The sequence below is a fragment of the Ruditapes philippinarum genome, unplaced genomic scaffold, assembly GCF_026571515.1.
Source record: "Ruditapes philippinarum isolate M1 unplaced genomic scaffold, ASM2657151v2 ctg2776_1_1_1_1, whole genome shotgun sequence".
NCBI classification, from domain to species: domain Eukaryota; kingdom Metazoa; phylum Mollusca; class Bivalvia; order Venerida; family Veneridae; genus Ruditapes; species Ruditapes philippinarum.
In genome coordinates this window covers 128,324-146,859 of record NW_026858627.1, presented here as the reverse complement: position 1 = coordinate 146,859, position 18,536 = coordinate 128,324, and the positions used below count along the sequence as shown (strand labels likewise).

Below are 18,536 nucleotides of genomic sequence, written 5' to 3'. Positions count from 1 at the left end.
GGTCACATGGCAGCACATATTAGATTAAAAATATTACAAAAAAATCCTACAAAAGTTCATGTTATTGTTTAAATGTATAAAGTTTTTAACATAATGAGGATACAAGTTCAGCTGAACAATAGCCACAAATTACATGTAGACATGCTTTCAAAAGTATTTCAAAATGTGTTTTTAGTAAACCTTGGACCCATTTATATACATTTTTGTTTTTATTAACGGATGTAGATTTAACAAAGGATAAAACCCTGAAGAAAAGAAGAAATTTTTGTTTGTTATAGATAAGATATCTAATAAGGATGCATTAACAAAGAGATGCATTGAAATGATAGGGTAAAATAGCTAAAGGGCCGGAAATATCGTCACAATGGCACGACAGGCCGTGCGAGACAACTCTGTACAAATTACCGTAACTTTATTTTATTTATTATAGTTCTAGATCTATAAGGTTTCTGTTTTATATTAAAACAGTATATTATTATATATTTATTAAAAACGTAATTATTCTTAAAGACTCTTGCCATATTATTCTTAGCGTAGTGCAATGAAGGCTATTTTGATTAAACTTCAAAAAAAACAAAACACAAAAGTATATTAATTTTTTATATAGTTATTTGCTGTTTTCACTGTCAGCAATCGGTATACATGTAATTATAGTGAATTAGTATTTTGTATGGAAGTCAAAATACTACTATGTTTACCTATTGTTACATTTACAACACATAACTGCACGTTCAGTGCTAACAGTTACTTCTTACAGTATTTAAACATATAACATATGATACTCGGGGATACTCGGGCAAATTAATGACAAAAATATTAAACTCAAATCACGCTAAAATGATATTTTTTAAGTCCCAAAATGAATTTATGTATAATTTCTATACATTTTGGGTTTGAAGTGTGAATGTATTTATATATGTTGAACAACAAAATCACCAAGTGGTTTTAAAACAAGTCATGTGACTTTAACAAACCCTGAAAGTAACAATATACTGTGGATATTTCAGATGTTTTTAAACGCTTCTAGAGTTAATTGTGACAGCTATTGGAAAATCTTAACGCTCTAACCTGACCCACGTGGGTCAAGTTAGGAAACCGCCATTTTATTCTTTATAAAGAGAAAAGTTTTGTTCCTTTGGCAGTCTAGTGTTTTAATTTGAGGAAATATACAGAAAAAATGAATAAAAAAAACAGAACTAAGAAATGAAAATTTTTGCCTATGTCTCCCTTTAATCTGTTATTGAAACATTATTAACACATACTTGACATTTATAATAATATGGATTTCTGAGGCATAATGTGCCTTTAATATTTGCTAACTTTTATGCCGCATTTTTGTGTCAAACGTTTTTGATAACATTCAGATTTATACTGATAAAAAGCAAGCAGTTTTATCAGCACAAATCAATTTTACGCGTATAAAATCTAAAATACGGAGTCCGATAAGTACCATTTTAAATGTCATTATGTCACTCTGTGGAGTAAATGTGACACAATATACGGGTAACGACTATAACATGTAACGTATGATAAGATAAATGACAATACAACAATGTCATATTTTGTGTCGCTTGGACATGATTTAATCGTTTCATATGTCCACTGTCCTAGCTGGTAATATAAATTCGGCGTGCACGACTTTTGATTGCACGACATTTGCTCGATGTACACTGATATGTCGGGTCGCATTGAACATTATATGTGTCGTGTATATAGCTTGTCGAATCAATTGTGTCGATGCATGCATTTATGACGTAATATGTATATACATACGAGGTATAATGCGACTCGACAATGACGACTCGTCAATGAGCCACTTGATATCAACTTGTCAAAATCGTGATATCAACTTGAAGATATCATGATTTCAATTTGATGATACCGAGATATCAATTTGATGATATTTTTATACCATGAAGGCCAACGTTTTTCGTGTCCTATTTTCCATGTGTCGCATAACATTGTTATTTGTCGTATTATGTGTCGCTTTAAATGTAATGTGTCGTCTTCCGAAATCAAAGTATAAAAGACTTTGTACAGTTTGATTTTTTTCGGTTTTAACTGTACATATGATTTTCGACAAGATCACCTGACCATTGTTATAACCATATTGTTTTCCAAATCGTGCCGTGTAATGTCTGTTTTTACCACAGCATGGTTGCCATCTGTAACATTTGTAATGTTTTATTTATATCTCGAGAGAGGTTTTTTCATATCAACCATACTACAGTTGTCGCCCTTTAATGTATTAAATTTTCTGTATTTGACATCAGCACGTTTGTTGTTTTTTGTTGTTTTTTTTTGACAGGTCTTAAAAAGAACTATTAATAGTCTTGAGCACATCCGGTACAACGTGTATTTCATCTTTGTGCTCACATTTTTACCACCGCTTTAACATGAATAGCTCAGCAAAATAATATCGGCGGAATTAAAAAGTAATGCCTATACTTTCTTAGACTTGTTGGCAAAGTTTGCAGTACATCTCTTTAATAATTTATGTAGAATTTAATATAGTCTAAAGACTTTGGCCGAAGACCATCTGTTTACAATTTGACTGTCAGCAGAAATTGCAGGAAAAAAATGACTTAAAGTTGACTCACAAACGCCCAAAATGCCAAGTCGCCTTTCACCATTCTCTCGTGCAAGCGCTTGAGGTCACGCGGGCGAATGGAAGAATATCTGTATATTCTTAAGCTGCGTTGTGCCAAAACGTTGAAATACTTTGTGAAAAATTCCATTTTTTTTAAATCCGAACTATAACTATTACGTATACATGGTTTCACCTTAGAAATGAGCCAGTTATTATGTATTCACGCGACAAAAGGTCACAGTTCAGCGAGCTTTGTAAAGGTGAAACGCTCCTAGAACTTAGATACATTGGTATTGTAGAATGTCAAAGGCAATGATATAGAATCGCCTGCTACCATCGAGATGATGAGCCACAACACAAGCTGTTGTCTTCATACGTTCGTTCCATATATATATTTATCTAAATATAAGTTATAAAAATTTCACACTTACCACAATTTCGAAGAAACTTCTATGGACAGACCCGCCATCACGTGCTGTGGTGCTTTACACCTTACATGCACGATAGAGAAACCGTTGCCATGTCTAGGACTCACAATTGGAATTTATTGTCCGAGAAATTAATGCCACAAGTTCATAAATTAACAAAAATTGTTCCTTAAACAAGACATTTTGAATAAGTTTCATATAAAAGGAACTGATTGCTAAACGCTTCGTGTTTTTATATTGAAGCAGCACCTCTGAAGATTTATGTTTATTTATGATCAAAACTATAAATATTTATATAAATTAAAGGCACATTATGCCTAAAAACGAATTATTTTTTACTTCTTTAGAAAGGGCAAGCATGAATTTTATAACGTTTAAATAATGGTTTTAGAGCATGTAAGATGCTTGTTACTCGAAGAAAGTAGGGTTATTAAATTAAGTTCAATGTAAAATAATTTATCATAAACGTAGGAAGATGTAAACAAAGTAGTATTTTGACCTCCATACAAAATACAAAGCCACTAAAGCTGTACTTATAGAAAAAGAAAAAGTTCACGTAATAAGCCAATGAGTGACTTACTGATCTACATCAAAATTTAAAACAAATGAGAACTAAAATAAAAGCATTTCTGGGACATGATGAGCCTTTGTTCGATTAAACCTATTCTAGTGACCTTATTATCCACAAAAAATATTTGAAATCTGTCTAAAATATGAAGAAATTTTGATGAGGGCCAGTTTTTTAGGGCTAAAAATGACAAATTCTGTCACGTGGGGGCGTGTCGCTTTAAAGGTGTGGCCTTATCACGTGACATGATGAAGCAGTTTTCAAGCTATGATCAATTTTCTGGAAGCAAGCAATTACGGGTCTTGTTACAATTTATTGCGTTTGTAAACTGAAACTATCAATATAATCGAGAGAAAAACTCGAGAAAAACAAGAACATATAAAAGTCAATCTGTATACCTGAAAAAACAACAACATTGTTTTTATTCTTCTATGTTGTTGTTTTATTAATGAACATCCGTTTGATCGATAGAGCAGTATATTATCATAGACGTGGCTTATGTTGCGGAAAACTTGCAAATATTAAAATTTTATTGACGTAAACAAGTCATACATTTTAACTTATTCATAAACACATTTTGTCATTTGATACGAACACCATATTTTGTCACACACAATCTATGTGTGAATCTACGGTAGCACAGAGGTGACATTTGCGCGTTTTTATTAATCTCGAGCGCACGAGAAACTATGTCGTGGCCACGGGATAATTAAGTGGTGCGTACGAGTTACTATGTCCTGGCTACGAGATAATTTAGTGGTGCGCAGTATGTCGCGGCCATGAGTTACTAAGTCGTGGGAAAGAAATAATTAAGTGGTGCGCACGGGATACTAGAATAAACATTACGTAACGTTACGTTATGTTACGATAGGTTACGTTTGATAATGCTATGTTGACATAGGTTTAATCTATTTGAATTGCGACATTCATTATTGAATGTCTCATATGATAATTATTAATTTCCCCGATAAGTGTTTGAAGAAGCCTATCACCGCAAATTATATGAAGATCCGCATTAATAATAAACATGTGATATAATAGGCCTAACAATGCTCAGGAAATTAAAAGATTTGTTGATATGCAAAAAGCGGAAGTAAAAATCATTTTCAATATATAGACCAAACAAGTTTTTTTTTTTTTTTTTAGTTTCTTGCAATTCGTGTTTAATTTAAACAATGTGTTTTTAATTAAATACAAATTGTTGTCATTTGATCATAGTTTCAGTTTTAAAAAGATGATAAATATCAGATTCTATGTACGACTGTTCTATGGCATTTTTAAATGACTAAATAGATTTCTATGATCGAGGCCTTCTGGCTTCATTCATTTTTTATATCATTTTTTTTTAATTTTCCCAATAATTACAATAGAGAAAATATTGTCTTGATCTAAGAATCTGTTTGATTGAAAAAACTAGTACATTTAAACACGGATTTGTAATATAAATCCGCGATTTAAAATACTATTGGCCTATTTAAGATTATGAGACAGCCATTTATAAAATAGAGAATCTTGAATCTATACATTATTTTAACTTCTCTTAGAACTTGACTCCAGATATTTTGCTATTTATAAATTTATTTTATGAACCGGTATTTAAATTATGAACATGTATACAGTAGGCCTAAATTCTGAAAAAAAAAAACATTCTAAATCTTTATACACTCAAAAGGCTTTTCCATTTCGCGTCAAAACATCGCACTTTAAACGCTTTATCTGTAAAGCACGATAACCGCATTTAAAAATAGAAGTATCCATTTTATCTCTGTGTTTATTTTCATTTAAATTTAAAATAAAATGTTTATACATCGTAACGCGCCTTCTCAAAGTAACACATTGTTATCTCCCATTGTCCTATATTGGAAAACGAGTGTGTAATTTCGGGGGAATATTATGCGGCATAAAAGCGTGTGTTGTTAACAGAAAACCCTATCGTATAACTGGAACGGATTATCTTCAGATATCATACATGTGAGTTTATTTTTTAACCTTATGGTGAATATGATTTGATACGAATGCTGAAATGATTTATTTACAAGAAGATATTAAAAATAGAAAACTATGTCCTGTTTTTAAATCAAATATAATGTTACGAGAGTTTCTGATAGTGATACAGTAGGCAGTGGTATTCGTAAATATATTAGTCAGTTTTCTGCACAAGGTGAATTTATATTTTTATGGCTACGGTCCGATGATCATAATTATATGTTATGAATGACGAATTGACTGCACAACCTCGCTATTTTCATCCTTCAACATGTTGTGTATACATCGTCGGATACCCACAATATTGTGGATACATGTTCATCAACCGTCGCTACTGTATCCGACTGAGTTGTATAAAGGGCTCTAATAATAGTAGACGAAAGAATTATATTTGATAAATATCCAACTTAGATTCTACTATAAGTTCATGTTATATCAGTTATACTGTAATTCTGAATTACAGTACTGTAAAGTGCCTACGTCTATGTCAAAGATGTAACCAAAACCAAAACATACGAAATAAAAAGTGAATCTCTGTTATATTAGACCTAATAAAAAAGAGCACCGCGTGCGGTATTAACGCTCGTCTGAGCACTAAGAAAGTAAGGATAACGTTAATCGACATCAACAATTTTAGAATCAGATTAGCATAAAATAATTGTGTTATCTTGCCTATAATCATCATGTAATTATATATCACACAAATGTGGCTGACAGTAGAATTTAAGTATTGGCTATATTTTCTTAAGGTTGTAATAGTGGTCAGGTTCTAATGAGAATCAATGCTTTACACGGAGACCAAACGATCACAAATTATAACTGGAGTAAATTCTCAGGGCTCAGTAGATTTATATATAAGTGTCACTATATAAAGATGATGGACTAAACAACAACAACTAGTAAATTCAATTTCAATCAATGCTTTTAATATATGAAAAGCCCTAACAAATTGAAAGAGAATACTAATCAAATTATATTTAGTTTTATATTAAGAATAATTATATTTATTATTTAATTAAGATTATGTTTATGATATTTTTATATATGGTCGTTTATAATAAACATAAAACGTTTGTTAAGGACTAAGTCCAGTTTAATATTTCAAGGCTAAGCCTTGTTGTACTGACCAGAGTAGGTACAGTACCTAACCTAGCTAACATTACCAAAGTCAGCTTATTTATACAATTCAGTATTCAAAACAACAATTTGATTGGTTGAGAATAACATTGTATATACCATGCAATAAGTATGAAAGATAGTAACTCATAACTTATAGATTAACTGTTAACTTAGATTACCGTAAATACCCATCCTATTACATTCCTCCCTCCTTAAAAACAAAGAAACCCCATGTAATTAGAAATTAAATCCTAATAAATATAATGTCAAAACTAAGGAAGGAAAGAATAACCCTTTTATTTAAGAAACTTATCAAAATTTCAAAACAAAAATTTACTTTCGAAAAGTATATTATTCAAAATAAGGAAAGTATATACATTAAAATAGTGAACTGACAAAACACGATTTAAACTATCAATGTAAATATCAAACATGGAAAACATATTCAGTTTGTTTACAATAAGAATTAAACATCACTCAAGCAACACACCACTTTCAATGTTCTCGATGAAACTGTAAAGTCCTGTTGTTAGAAAACACTCTGAATTGAGCACATGCAGTAGTGGAATATGAACAATGTGAAGTCCATGGTGTTTCACCATTACAAGCGGTGTTTTGTGTGTAACAACTGGCTTGAGTATGTACATGTATATGAAGTCTGAAAAATTAAACAAGAATTAATATTCAAATAAACATAATAAATGACAATTCTAAACTCTTTATCTTTCAGACATACAATGTGGAACGTATATTCAATTCCAATTGTCAACATGAATATTGCTATTTAAATCAAACTATGTATTATCATCATCACAAGATTTAATTAATGTATACTTTGTATAACTTTTACATTTAAGGATAAATGATTTATATCAATTCATCTTCCTCTAAAGTAGTGTTGATTTAAACTTGGTATTTTTCTGTACATTCCATTTCATACATAAGTCTAAATCTTGGTTAGACATGGTCATTTTTAAGTAGCATTTCACTCTTTTAATCCATGACATCAGTTCTAGCAAAATTATTTTGCTTTGGATAAGTAACTGCTTGCTTCTCTCAAAGTATAAATATGTTTGAAATATTGACGCAGAGTTTGTGTCTAATGTTTCAAAAGATTTACTTTGATTCTTGCCAAATGCATATTGAAGTATCATTTTACCATTATCTATTTTATCTATAAACCAGTACTTTCGTGTTGCACTGAACTTATTCAAATTGTCATGATCGTAGTTGTGTAGCAATGTTTTGTTTTTATGAGGAATATCTGTTATTTGTACCTTTGCACACATTCTTGAGTTAAAGTTATACACTCTCACTTTTCCCATACTAGTTTTTAGCAAGCGTTTGTGTACTTTCAGGCTGACATTATAATTTTCGAAGAAATCAATGCCTAAAATGCCTATTGTTTCCTCAATATCCGCAACTATAAACTCAAAATGAAATACAAGATGTTCAATTTCAAAATTAAGTGTACATTTTCCAGCAATTTTTAGCCTGACTCCATTTGCTGTAGACAAAGGCATTTTAACAAGTTCTAGCCTAGGCTTATTTTCGAGTCTATCATAACACGTGGTGGAAATAATAGAAACTGGACTTCCAGAATCTATGAGCATTCCTCCCTTAACCTGCCCTATAGCAGTTTTTACATAATAACATGATGTTTTATTTTTTTCACCTATATCAGAAACAATGTTTTCCTTTTCTTGGCCTAAACTTTGAGGTGTTTTTATATCAACATTATTCTGTTGTAATACCTTATTCTCAATATGATTTGAATCAGTGACTTTAAATTTCAAACTTAATGGTGTACATTTACTCGTACTTTGATCAACTATATTTGCACGGTATACATTTTGACCTTCATTTCTCGAACACTCTTGTCCTAGTTTTTGACCTAAGTCACGTTGAGCATTCGTCTCTGTTATAGTAGGAGTAGGACTTAATTCGGGTGGAGTAATTGTTATTTCCGGGATTTTCTTATACAATGTGTTTTGTTCATTTGTATTTGAATCTTCAGACGTTAAAGTACTTTTAACGGAACAATGTTTATGTTTGTCAATTTCTGGTAAACTAACATTTTTCAAGTTCGTGTTTTCAGTGTTTTCACTACTTTGTGAACACTGTGTGTCACATTTTGTCATAGTAATGTCACATATTGGCCTATATTTTTACAAATGACTGAAGTTTTGGCCACAACCCCAGTCCGGTCTAGTTTTCCTGTAAGGGAGAATTTTGTTTTGGAAAGCAACGGCTCTCAATATGGCCTTTTTTACAAAAAGTACAGAAAATATCTCTACGCTCTCTGAAAAAAACATTGACTTTCTGTATGTCCCAGTTTATACAATATGAGCAGGAAATATTCCTAGAACTATTCCCTAAATTCCTATTTGGGGAATGATTTGGGGATCTATTCTGAATTCCCACTCGTCTGTTATTGTGTGGAGATGAATCTGCACGTAAATTACGTGAAGGGCTATTTTGTCTTGATATGTTTTGTTTCTTAATAACATTATCAGAGTATTTGTTTTCAAGCATAGACATTTTTTCATTAAACTTTTGTTCAAGTTTTTGATCTAACAAAGAAGATAACATTTGCTGTAAATCTTCAAGATTACAATCAGTTTTCATATTTGATGGCCTAAGGGAAGAAACTATATTTTCTTTCAATGGAAGAGTAGTCCCCCTTGTAATTTCGTCATCTACGGGTTTTGATCTTTTATCAAGTGACCCTTGTAACGCAGCATATTCTACCGCGGCACTAATAGCTTGATCTAAAGTAGTTGGATGTAAAAATTGTACATGTTTTTGTAACTCAAAACTACCCAGACCATGAATGTACTGATCAATGATACAAGATTCGAGTGCTGTATGGGGCATTAAAGGAAATGCTTTCTGTCCTATACGTCTTAATGCGTATCCATAATCTGAAACAGACTCCCCAGAATTCCTTTTCCTGTTTCGGAATTCACACCTATATGCCAGTTCCCGCTCTTGTGGACTGAACCTTTGAGTCAGGGCTCGTTTTATTTCATTATAGTCTGTTAACTGAGAGGAACTTAATGTTGAAAGTAGGCGTTGGGCTTCCCCCCTTAAATTTATGGATAACATGCACGCCTTTTGTTGCTCATTCCATTTATTCCAGGAGGCAACACGTTCAAAATGAATTACATAATCTGTCCACTCAGTGGTAGAACCATCAAATTTGTCTGGTTTTATGTTTCTATTTGAGTTTGAATGAGGACTAGTATGATTTTCATGTGTATTATAATTAAATACTGGCATGTTACTAGGCAAAGGCATATAGCTTGACTGCGTATGAGGTGTCATGTATGCAGCATTTGTTTGTATACACTTTTGAGATGTCTGTCCCATATTATTATTATACATATGAGGTAATGTATGCGTTAATGGTGTTTGGTAAGTGTTGATGGTGATTGGTGTAGTATATCTCTTTAAACCTGGTGCTGTAGTCAAAGGAAGTGAATGCTTAACATCACTATATTCTCTTATAGTAACCATTGGTACTAAGATTTATTTTGAGAAATTGTTTCTTTCTCTCTATCATAATTTACTGAACGCATTTGTGGGGTAAACGTTCCTAGGCGCTGATGTTGTTGTCCATTGTTTGTATTAGACAAAACAAAGCCATCACTGGTTCGTAACAACCCTTCATTACTACTCTTAGAAACTAACGGTGTCTGTACATGTGTACGCGTAGGCATATCTGAACTATACCTGCTATAAATAATTTGTTCAGGTGTATTCAAATGTCCCTCAATTTCAGTTTTATGGACAGGGGAAAACACAAAATTTTCTTTCAAATATGGAGACCTTAATTTATCATCAAAAGTTTCACTATACCTTTGTGAATGTGCTGTGTCCCTTTGCCTTGTATTAGAAGGAAATGAATCTACATAAAGTGGTGAATGAGTGTTTGAAATTCTCGTGCTAGGTGTAGTAGCATGTATATTATGTTCATTATATCCTAACTGTTCAATTACATAATATTGACCGATACCGTCGGTAGAATAACTTGTTTGACCACCTTGTGCCATGGTATACCTCTACCTGCACTATATATACATGTATTATATTATATACACTAAGATAATATTTTACCCACTATTTATAAACCTTACACCTTTACACAAGTATATAGTAAATACATCATGTTTTTAACTTTTTTTTTTTTTACTTTATCATTTTATGACATAAATGTATGTTTATTTAATAATTTATTTTCATATATTTTACTTATTTTATGTTACTAAATTACAAATATATCCTATGTATTTTTTTTTTAAACTCCTAAATTTTTAATTTACCCTATTTTATTCCTAATTTTAATTTTATGTTAGATTTATATTATTATTGTATTGAATAGTCCAACATCCATATAATAATACACATCTACTGAATAATGCCCTATATACTTTCTTACATTTATACATGTATTTCAGATTAACATGAAATGTCTGTACTTTGCTATACTAGTACACAAGACACTGAAAAATAATAATTAGCAAAAAGAACACACTATATAAAGTCACCAGTTATGAAACCAATGTTATAGTGCAATATAAATTGAAAATGAGATAGATTCTCAAATTACTACACGTAATAATATTTAGTACAATTCACAAAATATGTACCAAACAATACACAAATTTATAGATCTACATGTATATAGTCATGTCATCACTGTAAAAGTTGTATTATTTACACTATACAAACTAAACTTAATTTATATATGACTTATATACATGTATGGTCTCTATGCAAGCACTGAATTCTAAGGTCACGGCACCAATGTAATAGTGGTCAGGTTCTAATGAGAATCAATGCTTTACACGGAGACCAAACGATCACAAATTATAACTGGAGTAAATTCTCAGGGCTCAGTAGATTTATATATAAGTGTCACTATATAAAGATGATGGACTAAACAACAACAACTAGTAAATTCAATTTCAATCAATGCTTTTAATATATGAAAAGCCCTAACAAATTGAAAGAGAATACTAATCAAATTATATTTAGTTTTATATTAAGAATAATTATATTTATTATTTAATTAAGATTATGTTTATGATATTTTTATATATGGTCGTTTATAATAAACATAAAACGTTTGTTAAGGACTAAGTCCAGTTTAATATTTCAAGGCTAAGCCTTGTTGTACTGACCAGAGTAGGTACAGTACCTAACCTAGCTAACATTACCAAAGTCAGCTTATTTATACAATTCAGTATTCAAAACAACAATTTGATTGGTTGAGAATAACATTGTATATACCATGCAATAAGTATGAAAGATAGTAACTCATAACTTATAGATTAACTGTTAACTTAGATTACCGTAAATACCCATCCTATTACAAGGTTATTGATTGCCGTTTCTAATTGAAGAACTTAATGGAAATATACTTCTAAACGTTATAATAATGTGCGGTCCAAAATACTCGATGGTTCACATTTACCCTACAACAATCTAACTGATGTATACATTGATGAGAGCACTTGTGAAGTGTTTACTAGGTAGAATAGAGCAGGTTCATGAAAATCGCATGACAGGGAACGCATAATATTTTCAACATACAGTAAAGTGACTTTGTTTATCCATGTGGAAACTTTTCCTATGTATTGATCATACCATACATGTAACGTCGGGTGAGATATGGGATGAATCGATGAAAACTACAGTTCGTAAAATTGTCCGTATCGCAAAAAGCTGCTCTTGTTAATTTGTCAAACTAAATGGGGAAAAAGTTAGATTTTTTTGCAATGTTCTTTGTCAGTGACCGTTTCGTTTCGTTAGTTAATAACTGAATCACAAATTCTGTTAGTGACAACTTAGACAATATAATACTACATATAGATTTACTGTATAGCCTGAGGAACGCGTGTACTCTTTTAAAAATATGTATATGTATTGTTATGGTGAGAGACCAATCATCTGTTAAACCTGTCTAAATGACAAAATTAAATGTTGCTACAATGTCAGTGTGTAAATACAAGTTTTTTTTCTTTTGTAAAGTAATGATTAATTAATTGATTGATTGATTGATGTATGTACACACTGACTTAGGTTACATATAATAAGAGAGACTGCATACATACATTATATATCTACAAACCAATACTAAAATATGACGTACCATCTTCAACATTGAAATTCAATATTACGGCAGAAGGTCGAAATATTTGAAAACAATGAGTTTCGAATAAGAAACTGCGTGTAGCAAAATTAAATAAAATAGTATTTATTTAAGAATTTTAGACTAACAGAGTAAGAAAATGTGAATATTGAAATTATACTTCCAATAGTTAAAATCAATGTCAACTTAAGAAAATCGAAACCCCTTCTTGTTATAGTTGTGCTAGAAGAGTTCAAGACCCTGCTATCTATTATTATATTATTGTTAAATGTTACTAAAATTGTTTTGCACTGATTCAGAGGAAAAATGAATAAAGTTAAATAAACATCTTTTCAAATTAAATTCGAGGAAAACTTTTTGCTATGATTTGAACATGTACACATTTTTCGAAGGATCTTCACGTGTTCTTAAAAATATTTATAATAATAATGATGATGATAATAATAATAATAATAATAATAATAATAATAATAAAAATAATAATGATGAGGATGATGATTGTTTATGGGGCTGGCACACCATGACGTTCTGGTCAGCGTTCTATGACGTTTTAAGAAACGTTGGTAGTCGCCAATGGTAGCCAATGGTTGCTGAGATAGCTCCAGAAGAACGTTTGTGAACGCTGGTTCGGAAAAAAAGTTTTGAACATGCACACAAGTTCTCACTCATTAAATCTCAAACGCTGAAGAACGTTTAAGAACGTTCATGGAACGTTTGATTAACTTTCACCGACCGCTGCACACGTTCTGCTATCGTTAGTCAGTCGTTACTCAGTCACTAATTGGTTGTTTCTGATCGTTTGCTTTGCAGTGAACTCACTTGCGACCTTTCAACGACCACTGAGCGGTCTTCAAGCGCACAAAACGTGTGACTAAAGGTAAACGAACGTCCTTTTGGCGTCAATTGAGCGTCATTTGAGCGTCATTCGACCGTTTCACTTGCATATGTAAAAAAAGGTTCATTTGATTTTTGGTTATCTTAGAGAACAACTTCTATGGAAGATCCTGAAAGATCGAGTAGGCTTAGATGTTTACTCTGGCACAAATGTTCAACTTCATGAACTGGTCAAGGTCATACTTTATGGTCAAATGCAAAAAGCAAACAGCTCGTTCGCACCATAACTCTATCACTAGCTGGTGGAATTTCAAATACCTACACCATGAGATGTTGAGTCGAGCACAAGAACCATGTGGCTTGATCAAATGTCGAGGTCATACCTTAATGTCAGATGTAAATGACTGTAAAACAAAAAAAAAATGTAAAAGAACAACAACAACAAAAAACAACATAATTTTGTCCCCGATCTCACTTCTTTCTCTGCCGAGTTTTAAGGGACCTTAATGATCGCGCGATACTAAATTTTAGGTCTGGTGTGGATACTATAGCTTATGGTTACACTACTGTTGTGTTTGTTTTATTGTCATCAAACTGATTATTATATCCTATGCTCAGGCATGTTGAAACAAACAAAAAATGAAAAAAAGCTAAACGTATTGATTACAAAAGAGATAATTTTATGTGGCTATGTTTTGTTTTCCTAATGGAAAACAACTTTTAAATTATTTAAAGTAATGTTCACGTTAGACTTTACAATGCCTGACGGGAATAGACTATATTAATATAGTCACATTGAGTTCAGGTAATTATATTGAATATGTTGATATTGCTTATAGTCATAGTGTCGGTTATCTAAAGTTGAATGTTAATTAACATAAAATTTGTACTTTAATCTTTCAGTAGTTCAAATAGTAGTGTAGATCTATTCTTTCGAAGTTTACAAGTGCTGATAAGCTTGCATTTTTGGTATGTGTTATGAGGGATATCCTGGTGCCTGTAAGCATACATTAACAAATTTATAAATGTTAATATTTCAAGTGCATCTTATATATGACTGATCTCATCTATGAATTAATTTTATGAAGATTGTTTGAAAATGTATAGCTAAGTTTTAGAAAATACATGTAGTTTTAATTAGTTTCAAACAGGCCACTGTATCTAAATTATAAAAAAGACTGCCCCGTTCTTTTGTAACCGATACTGTCTGATCGATATTTACAGTTTCTGTTGGTCACAAGAAGTTTTGATTATGTTTTCAGTGTAAATTTAAAATCAGCAATATTTCAAGATATTTTTTGTTGTTGTTAACCTGTCCATTAACTATTTACACTTGGATGGACACAATGTCACTTCAAGCGTAATGCTAATAATTGCTAAACAAAATCTTTCATGACAGACAGTTTTCGCCTCGGGTTTCAACTACTAGTATTTTATATGTTGATTTATCGTGTGTAGCAAGGATGCAATCACTGTATTTTAATATTTTATATATTCATGCAGTTCACCTACAGTTAATAAAACCCGGTTGTTAATTGTGTTATTATTTTCAAAGATTTTCCGGTAATTATGAATGATAAACATTCATATTTTGATGTTACAACTGGAGCACTGTACCTGTCCTGATAATTGTTTGTTCCGGTAAAGACGGTCATTGTTTGGTTGTTGTGTTGCCCTGTACGGTTGTTGTGTTCATCTGGACGTATGTCATATCCTATATTTTATTACTGAATGGAATACACATGTAAATTTGTTCTTTTGCAGATCAAACACGTGTGCACGGTGAAAGTGCCAATAACTATAGTATGGCTGAGGGAATGACTGGAGTGGGATGATTTATTGATAAGGGCTTAGAAATTAAAATTTCACTATATATGTGGTATGTAAAAACTTAAAACGTGTTTAATTTCTTATATGTCTGTGCTTATTATAAAGAAATTATTATTTATTGTTTGATGTGATGGGCCATTGTGGAAAGGAACCAGTTATTAAGGGGTTTTACACCATTGTGTCAGCTGTGTACTAGTCCAAATATATCCCCAGTCTTAATTTGTAATTTCTTCAATTAGTTATTTATAAACAAATGGATGATTCATCATTAATCTGAGTCTGCACAAATCTCATATTAATATCAAACTTCTTACATAGCATTTTAATGTCATGTATATCTCTTAAGCAGAACAATATTTGTTATAACAAGAGATACAGAGCTATAATATTGCCATATTTAGATAGGAATGTACATTATTTTACAGAGATGTATCATTTTTTCAGATCGGTGCGAGGTGGGGTAGCCATGATGTCTAGCATAAGACTTGCTGAACTTTCCCTTGGAAAGTGTTGCAATGTTTTGTATAAAATATGGCGACGAGATAAACGTGTTTTCCTGGTTTTAACAATATTACTGACGTATATAAGCTATTCTCTTTATGGATCACTGACGATGCCGGTGAGATTTTTATTTGTGAATGAAAACATCAATAAGCAATGTATTATACCAGATCTCGACCCGTTTGATAAATCTATAATGAAATATGTATGGAGTCCTGATCCGATTCATTGTGACCCGGCGCCGGATCTAGTGTACGTGGATGAAAGTGGTTTTCTGACATATAATCAATCAGCATTCAAATTCTACGGAGATACTAATTATAAATGCAGCTATTCACCTTTGTTGAGACCTAAGAATGACGATTATAAAGTACAATTTGGAGACGAGAAAAACATGGATATTCCTTTCCAAGTGCCAAATGACTTTTATAGAATACGCTGTTACACTTCCGGTGATAAACTCATTTATGATACACTACAGGAAAGTGTCTTTGTTACAGACAGTTTCAAGAAAGAAAAAGGCGACGAGGACAGTAAGTCATCAAAATACAGTGTATTTATGTTTGGAATAGATTCTACTTCTAGATTATCTGCTATCCGCAAACTTCCAAAAACTTACAGATATTTGACAGAAGATTTAGGTGCACATATATTCAAAGGGTATATGAAAGTTGGTGATAATACATTCCCAAACTTAGTGCCAGTACTGACTGGCAAACGACCAGGGACGGACGACATTCCAAATCCAGGCGGAGGTAAATACGACCTCAAAAATTTTCCGTTTATATGGAAGAACTTTTCCCGCGAAAATTATGCAACGTTCTTCGCCGAGGATTATCCTATTATTGCAGCATTTAACACAGAAGCTACAGGTTTTAAAGATCCACCAACCGACCACTATATGAGGCCTTGGATGCTAGGGCTTAGAAATATAGGATTCGCATCTGAGGTCCTGAAGTCGGTTCTTCTTCCTTTAGAGTACAAAAATATGAACGTGGGCAAATCTTCGTCATTATGCTATGGAAATAAGCCAATTTTTAAACATCTAATTAATTATTATAAAAGGTTTATTACGCAGTATAAGACAAAGTTGAAATTTTCCTTCTCGTGGTTAGTGCAGATATGTCATGAGTTTATTAATTACCTGGAATTAGGTGATAACGACTTTTTTGAGTTTTTAAAGTTTCTTAAAGAAGATGGTCACCTAGAAAATGCCTTCTTGATATTCTTTAGTGACCATGGCTCACGAATAGACGATATTCGGAACACCTTTGTTGGGAGAATAGAAGAAAGGATGCCTTTGTTATCAATAGTGCCTCCAAAATCGTTCGAAACTCAACATCCGAATGCATTTAAAAATCTTAAAGACAACACTGAAAGACTTACTTCAAACTTCGATTTATTTGAGCTATTAAATGATATTTTAAAATCTGATTTTGAAGAAACATTGACATTTCATTCACATTCAAAACGAGGCATAAGTTTATTCCGTCCTATTCCGGTAACCCGGTCATGCGCAGATGCCTCCATTCCTGAACATTTTTGCGCCTGTTATGGTTCCGAAAAGATAGGTTTAACAAATCCGTTAGTTGTTAAAGCAACGGACTATGCAGTGTCTCATTTAAATATGTTACTACAAAAGTATAATCACATATGTGCTGAATTATCTTTATTTAAAATTCACGAAGCACAGCAAATATCTCTAGGACTATCGCCAAAAGGCGAGGAGGAAAATCGCTGGACAATCTACAAGTTCTTTTCAACACCGGAAGCAGAAAAACAAAAACGTTTCCTAGTTATATTTGAGACGTCACCGGGAAATGCTATGTTTGAAGCTACTGTAAATTATCATACGGAGACTGGTTTAGAAATTATGGATGAGATAAGTAGAACTAACAAATACGGGAACACTTCTATTTGTGTTCCAGAGAAACCACTTCGACGGTATTGTTATTGCAAAACCATGTTAAAGTCTTGATAATACCATCAACATGTGACTTGTGTGTTTGATAAAATTTTCTATAAGCTTGAAAGATGGGCCCAATTTGAATGGTTTTATACGTGTACTTATTTAAGCACACCTGCTAGGCGACGGTTATATAGAAAACCGTTTATACAAGACCATATAATCTGAGTAAAAGTATTTAACACTCTGAACAAATTATTTAACTGTAGTATTTAGTTACAATTATTTCCTGTTCTAAACATTTTTCAAATGAAAACTATTGATTTGTTGTTATTTTATGCATCACTGTAACTTATAGCCAATGTCAATTTCATGTAGAAATTAAATAATTCAATGAAAATCAATATCCTTATGAGAGAGTTTGTCCTGTGGTTATGAATTTGAATCAATTCAAAAAGTGCCAACCAAAATGTTTTGCTGCTAGACAATTCGAGCAGATTATCTACATTTATTATGCGGGAAATCAAAACTAATCTTTCGTGAATTCCAGTTTTCAAATTGTCTTCCTTGAATGTTCCGGTCATTTTAATATTTTCAAAAATGTATTTTTGTAGTGA

The 18,536-nt window shown here is 32.0% G+C and overlaps 1 protein-coding gene across 2 annotated transcripts; it reads left to right on the top strand.

The window, feature by feature from the left end:
• Positions 1-9: 9 nt before the first annotated feature.
• Positions 10-18,323, top strand: LOC132753765 (uncharacterized). Of its 2 annotated transcripts, none has more exons than XM_060744287.1 (3): positions 10-406; positions 15,447-15,561; positions 15,957-18,323. In XM_060744287.1, exon 3 carries the CDS (start codon positions 15,979-15,981, stop codon positions 17,989-17,991), a length of 2,013 nt encoding a protein of 670 aa, XP_060600270.1. In that variant the 5' UTR covers positions 10-406; positions 15,447-15,561; positions 15,957-15,978; the 3' UTR covers positions 17,992-18,323. The 2 variants fall into 2 exon arrangements, with proteins under 2 accessions (XP_060600270.1, XP_060600269.1); XM_060744286.1 differs by lacking the exon at positions 10-406 and adding an exon at positions 5,403-5,557.
• Positions 18,324-18,536: the final 213 nt, after the last annotated feature.

Coding starts and splice junctions, on each gene's coding strand:
- LOC132753765 (XM_060744287.1), top strand. CDS start 15,979: ATGATGTCTAGCATAAGACTTGCTGAACTTTCCCTTGGAAAGTGTTGC.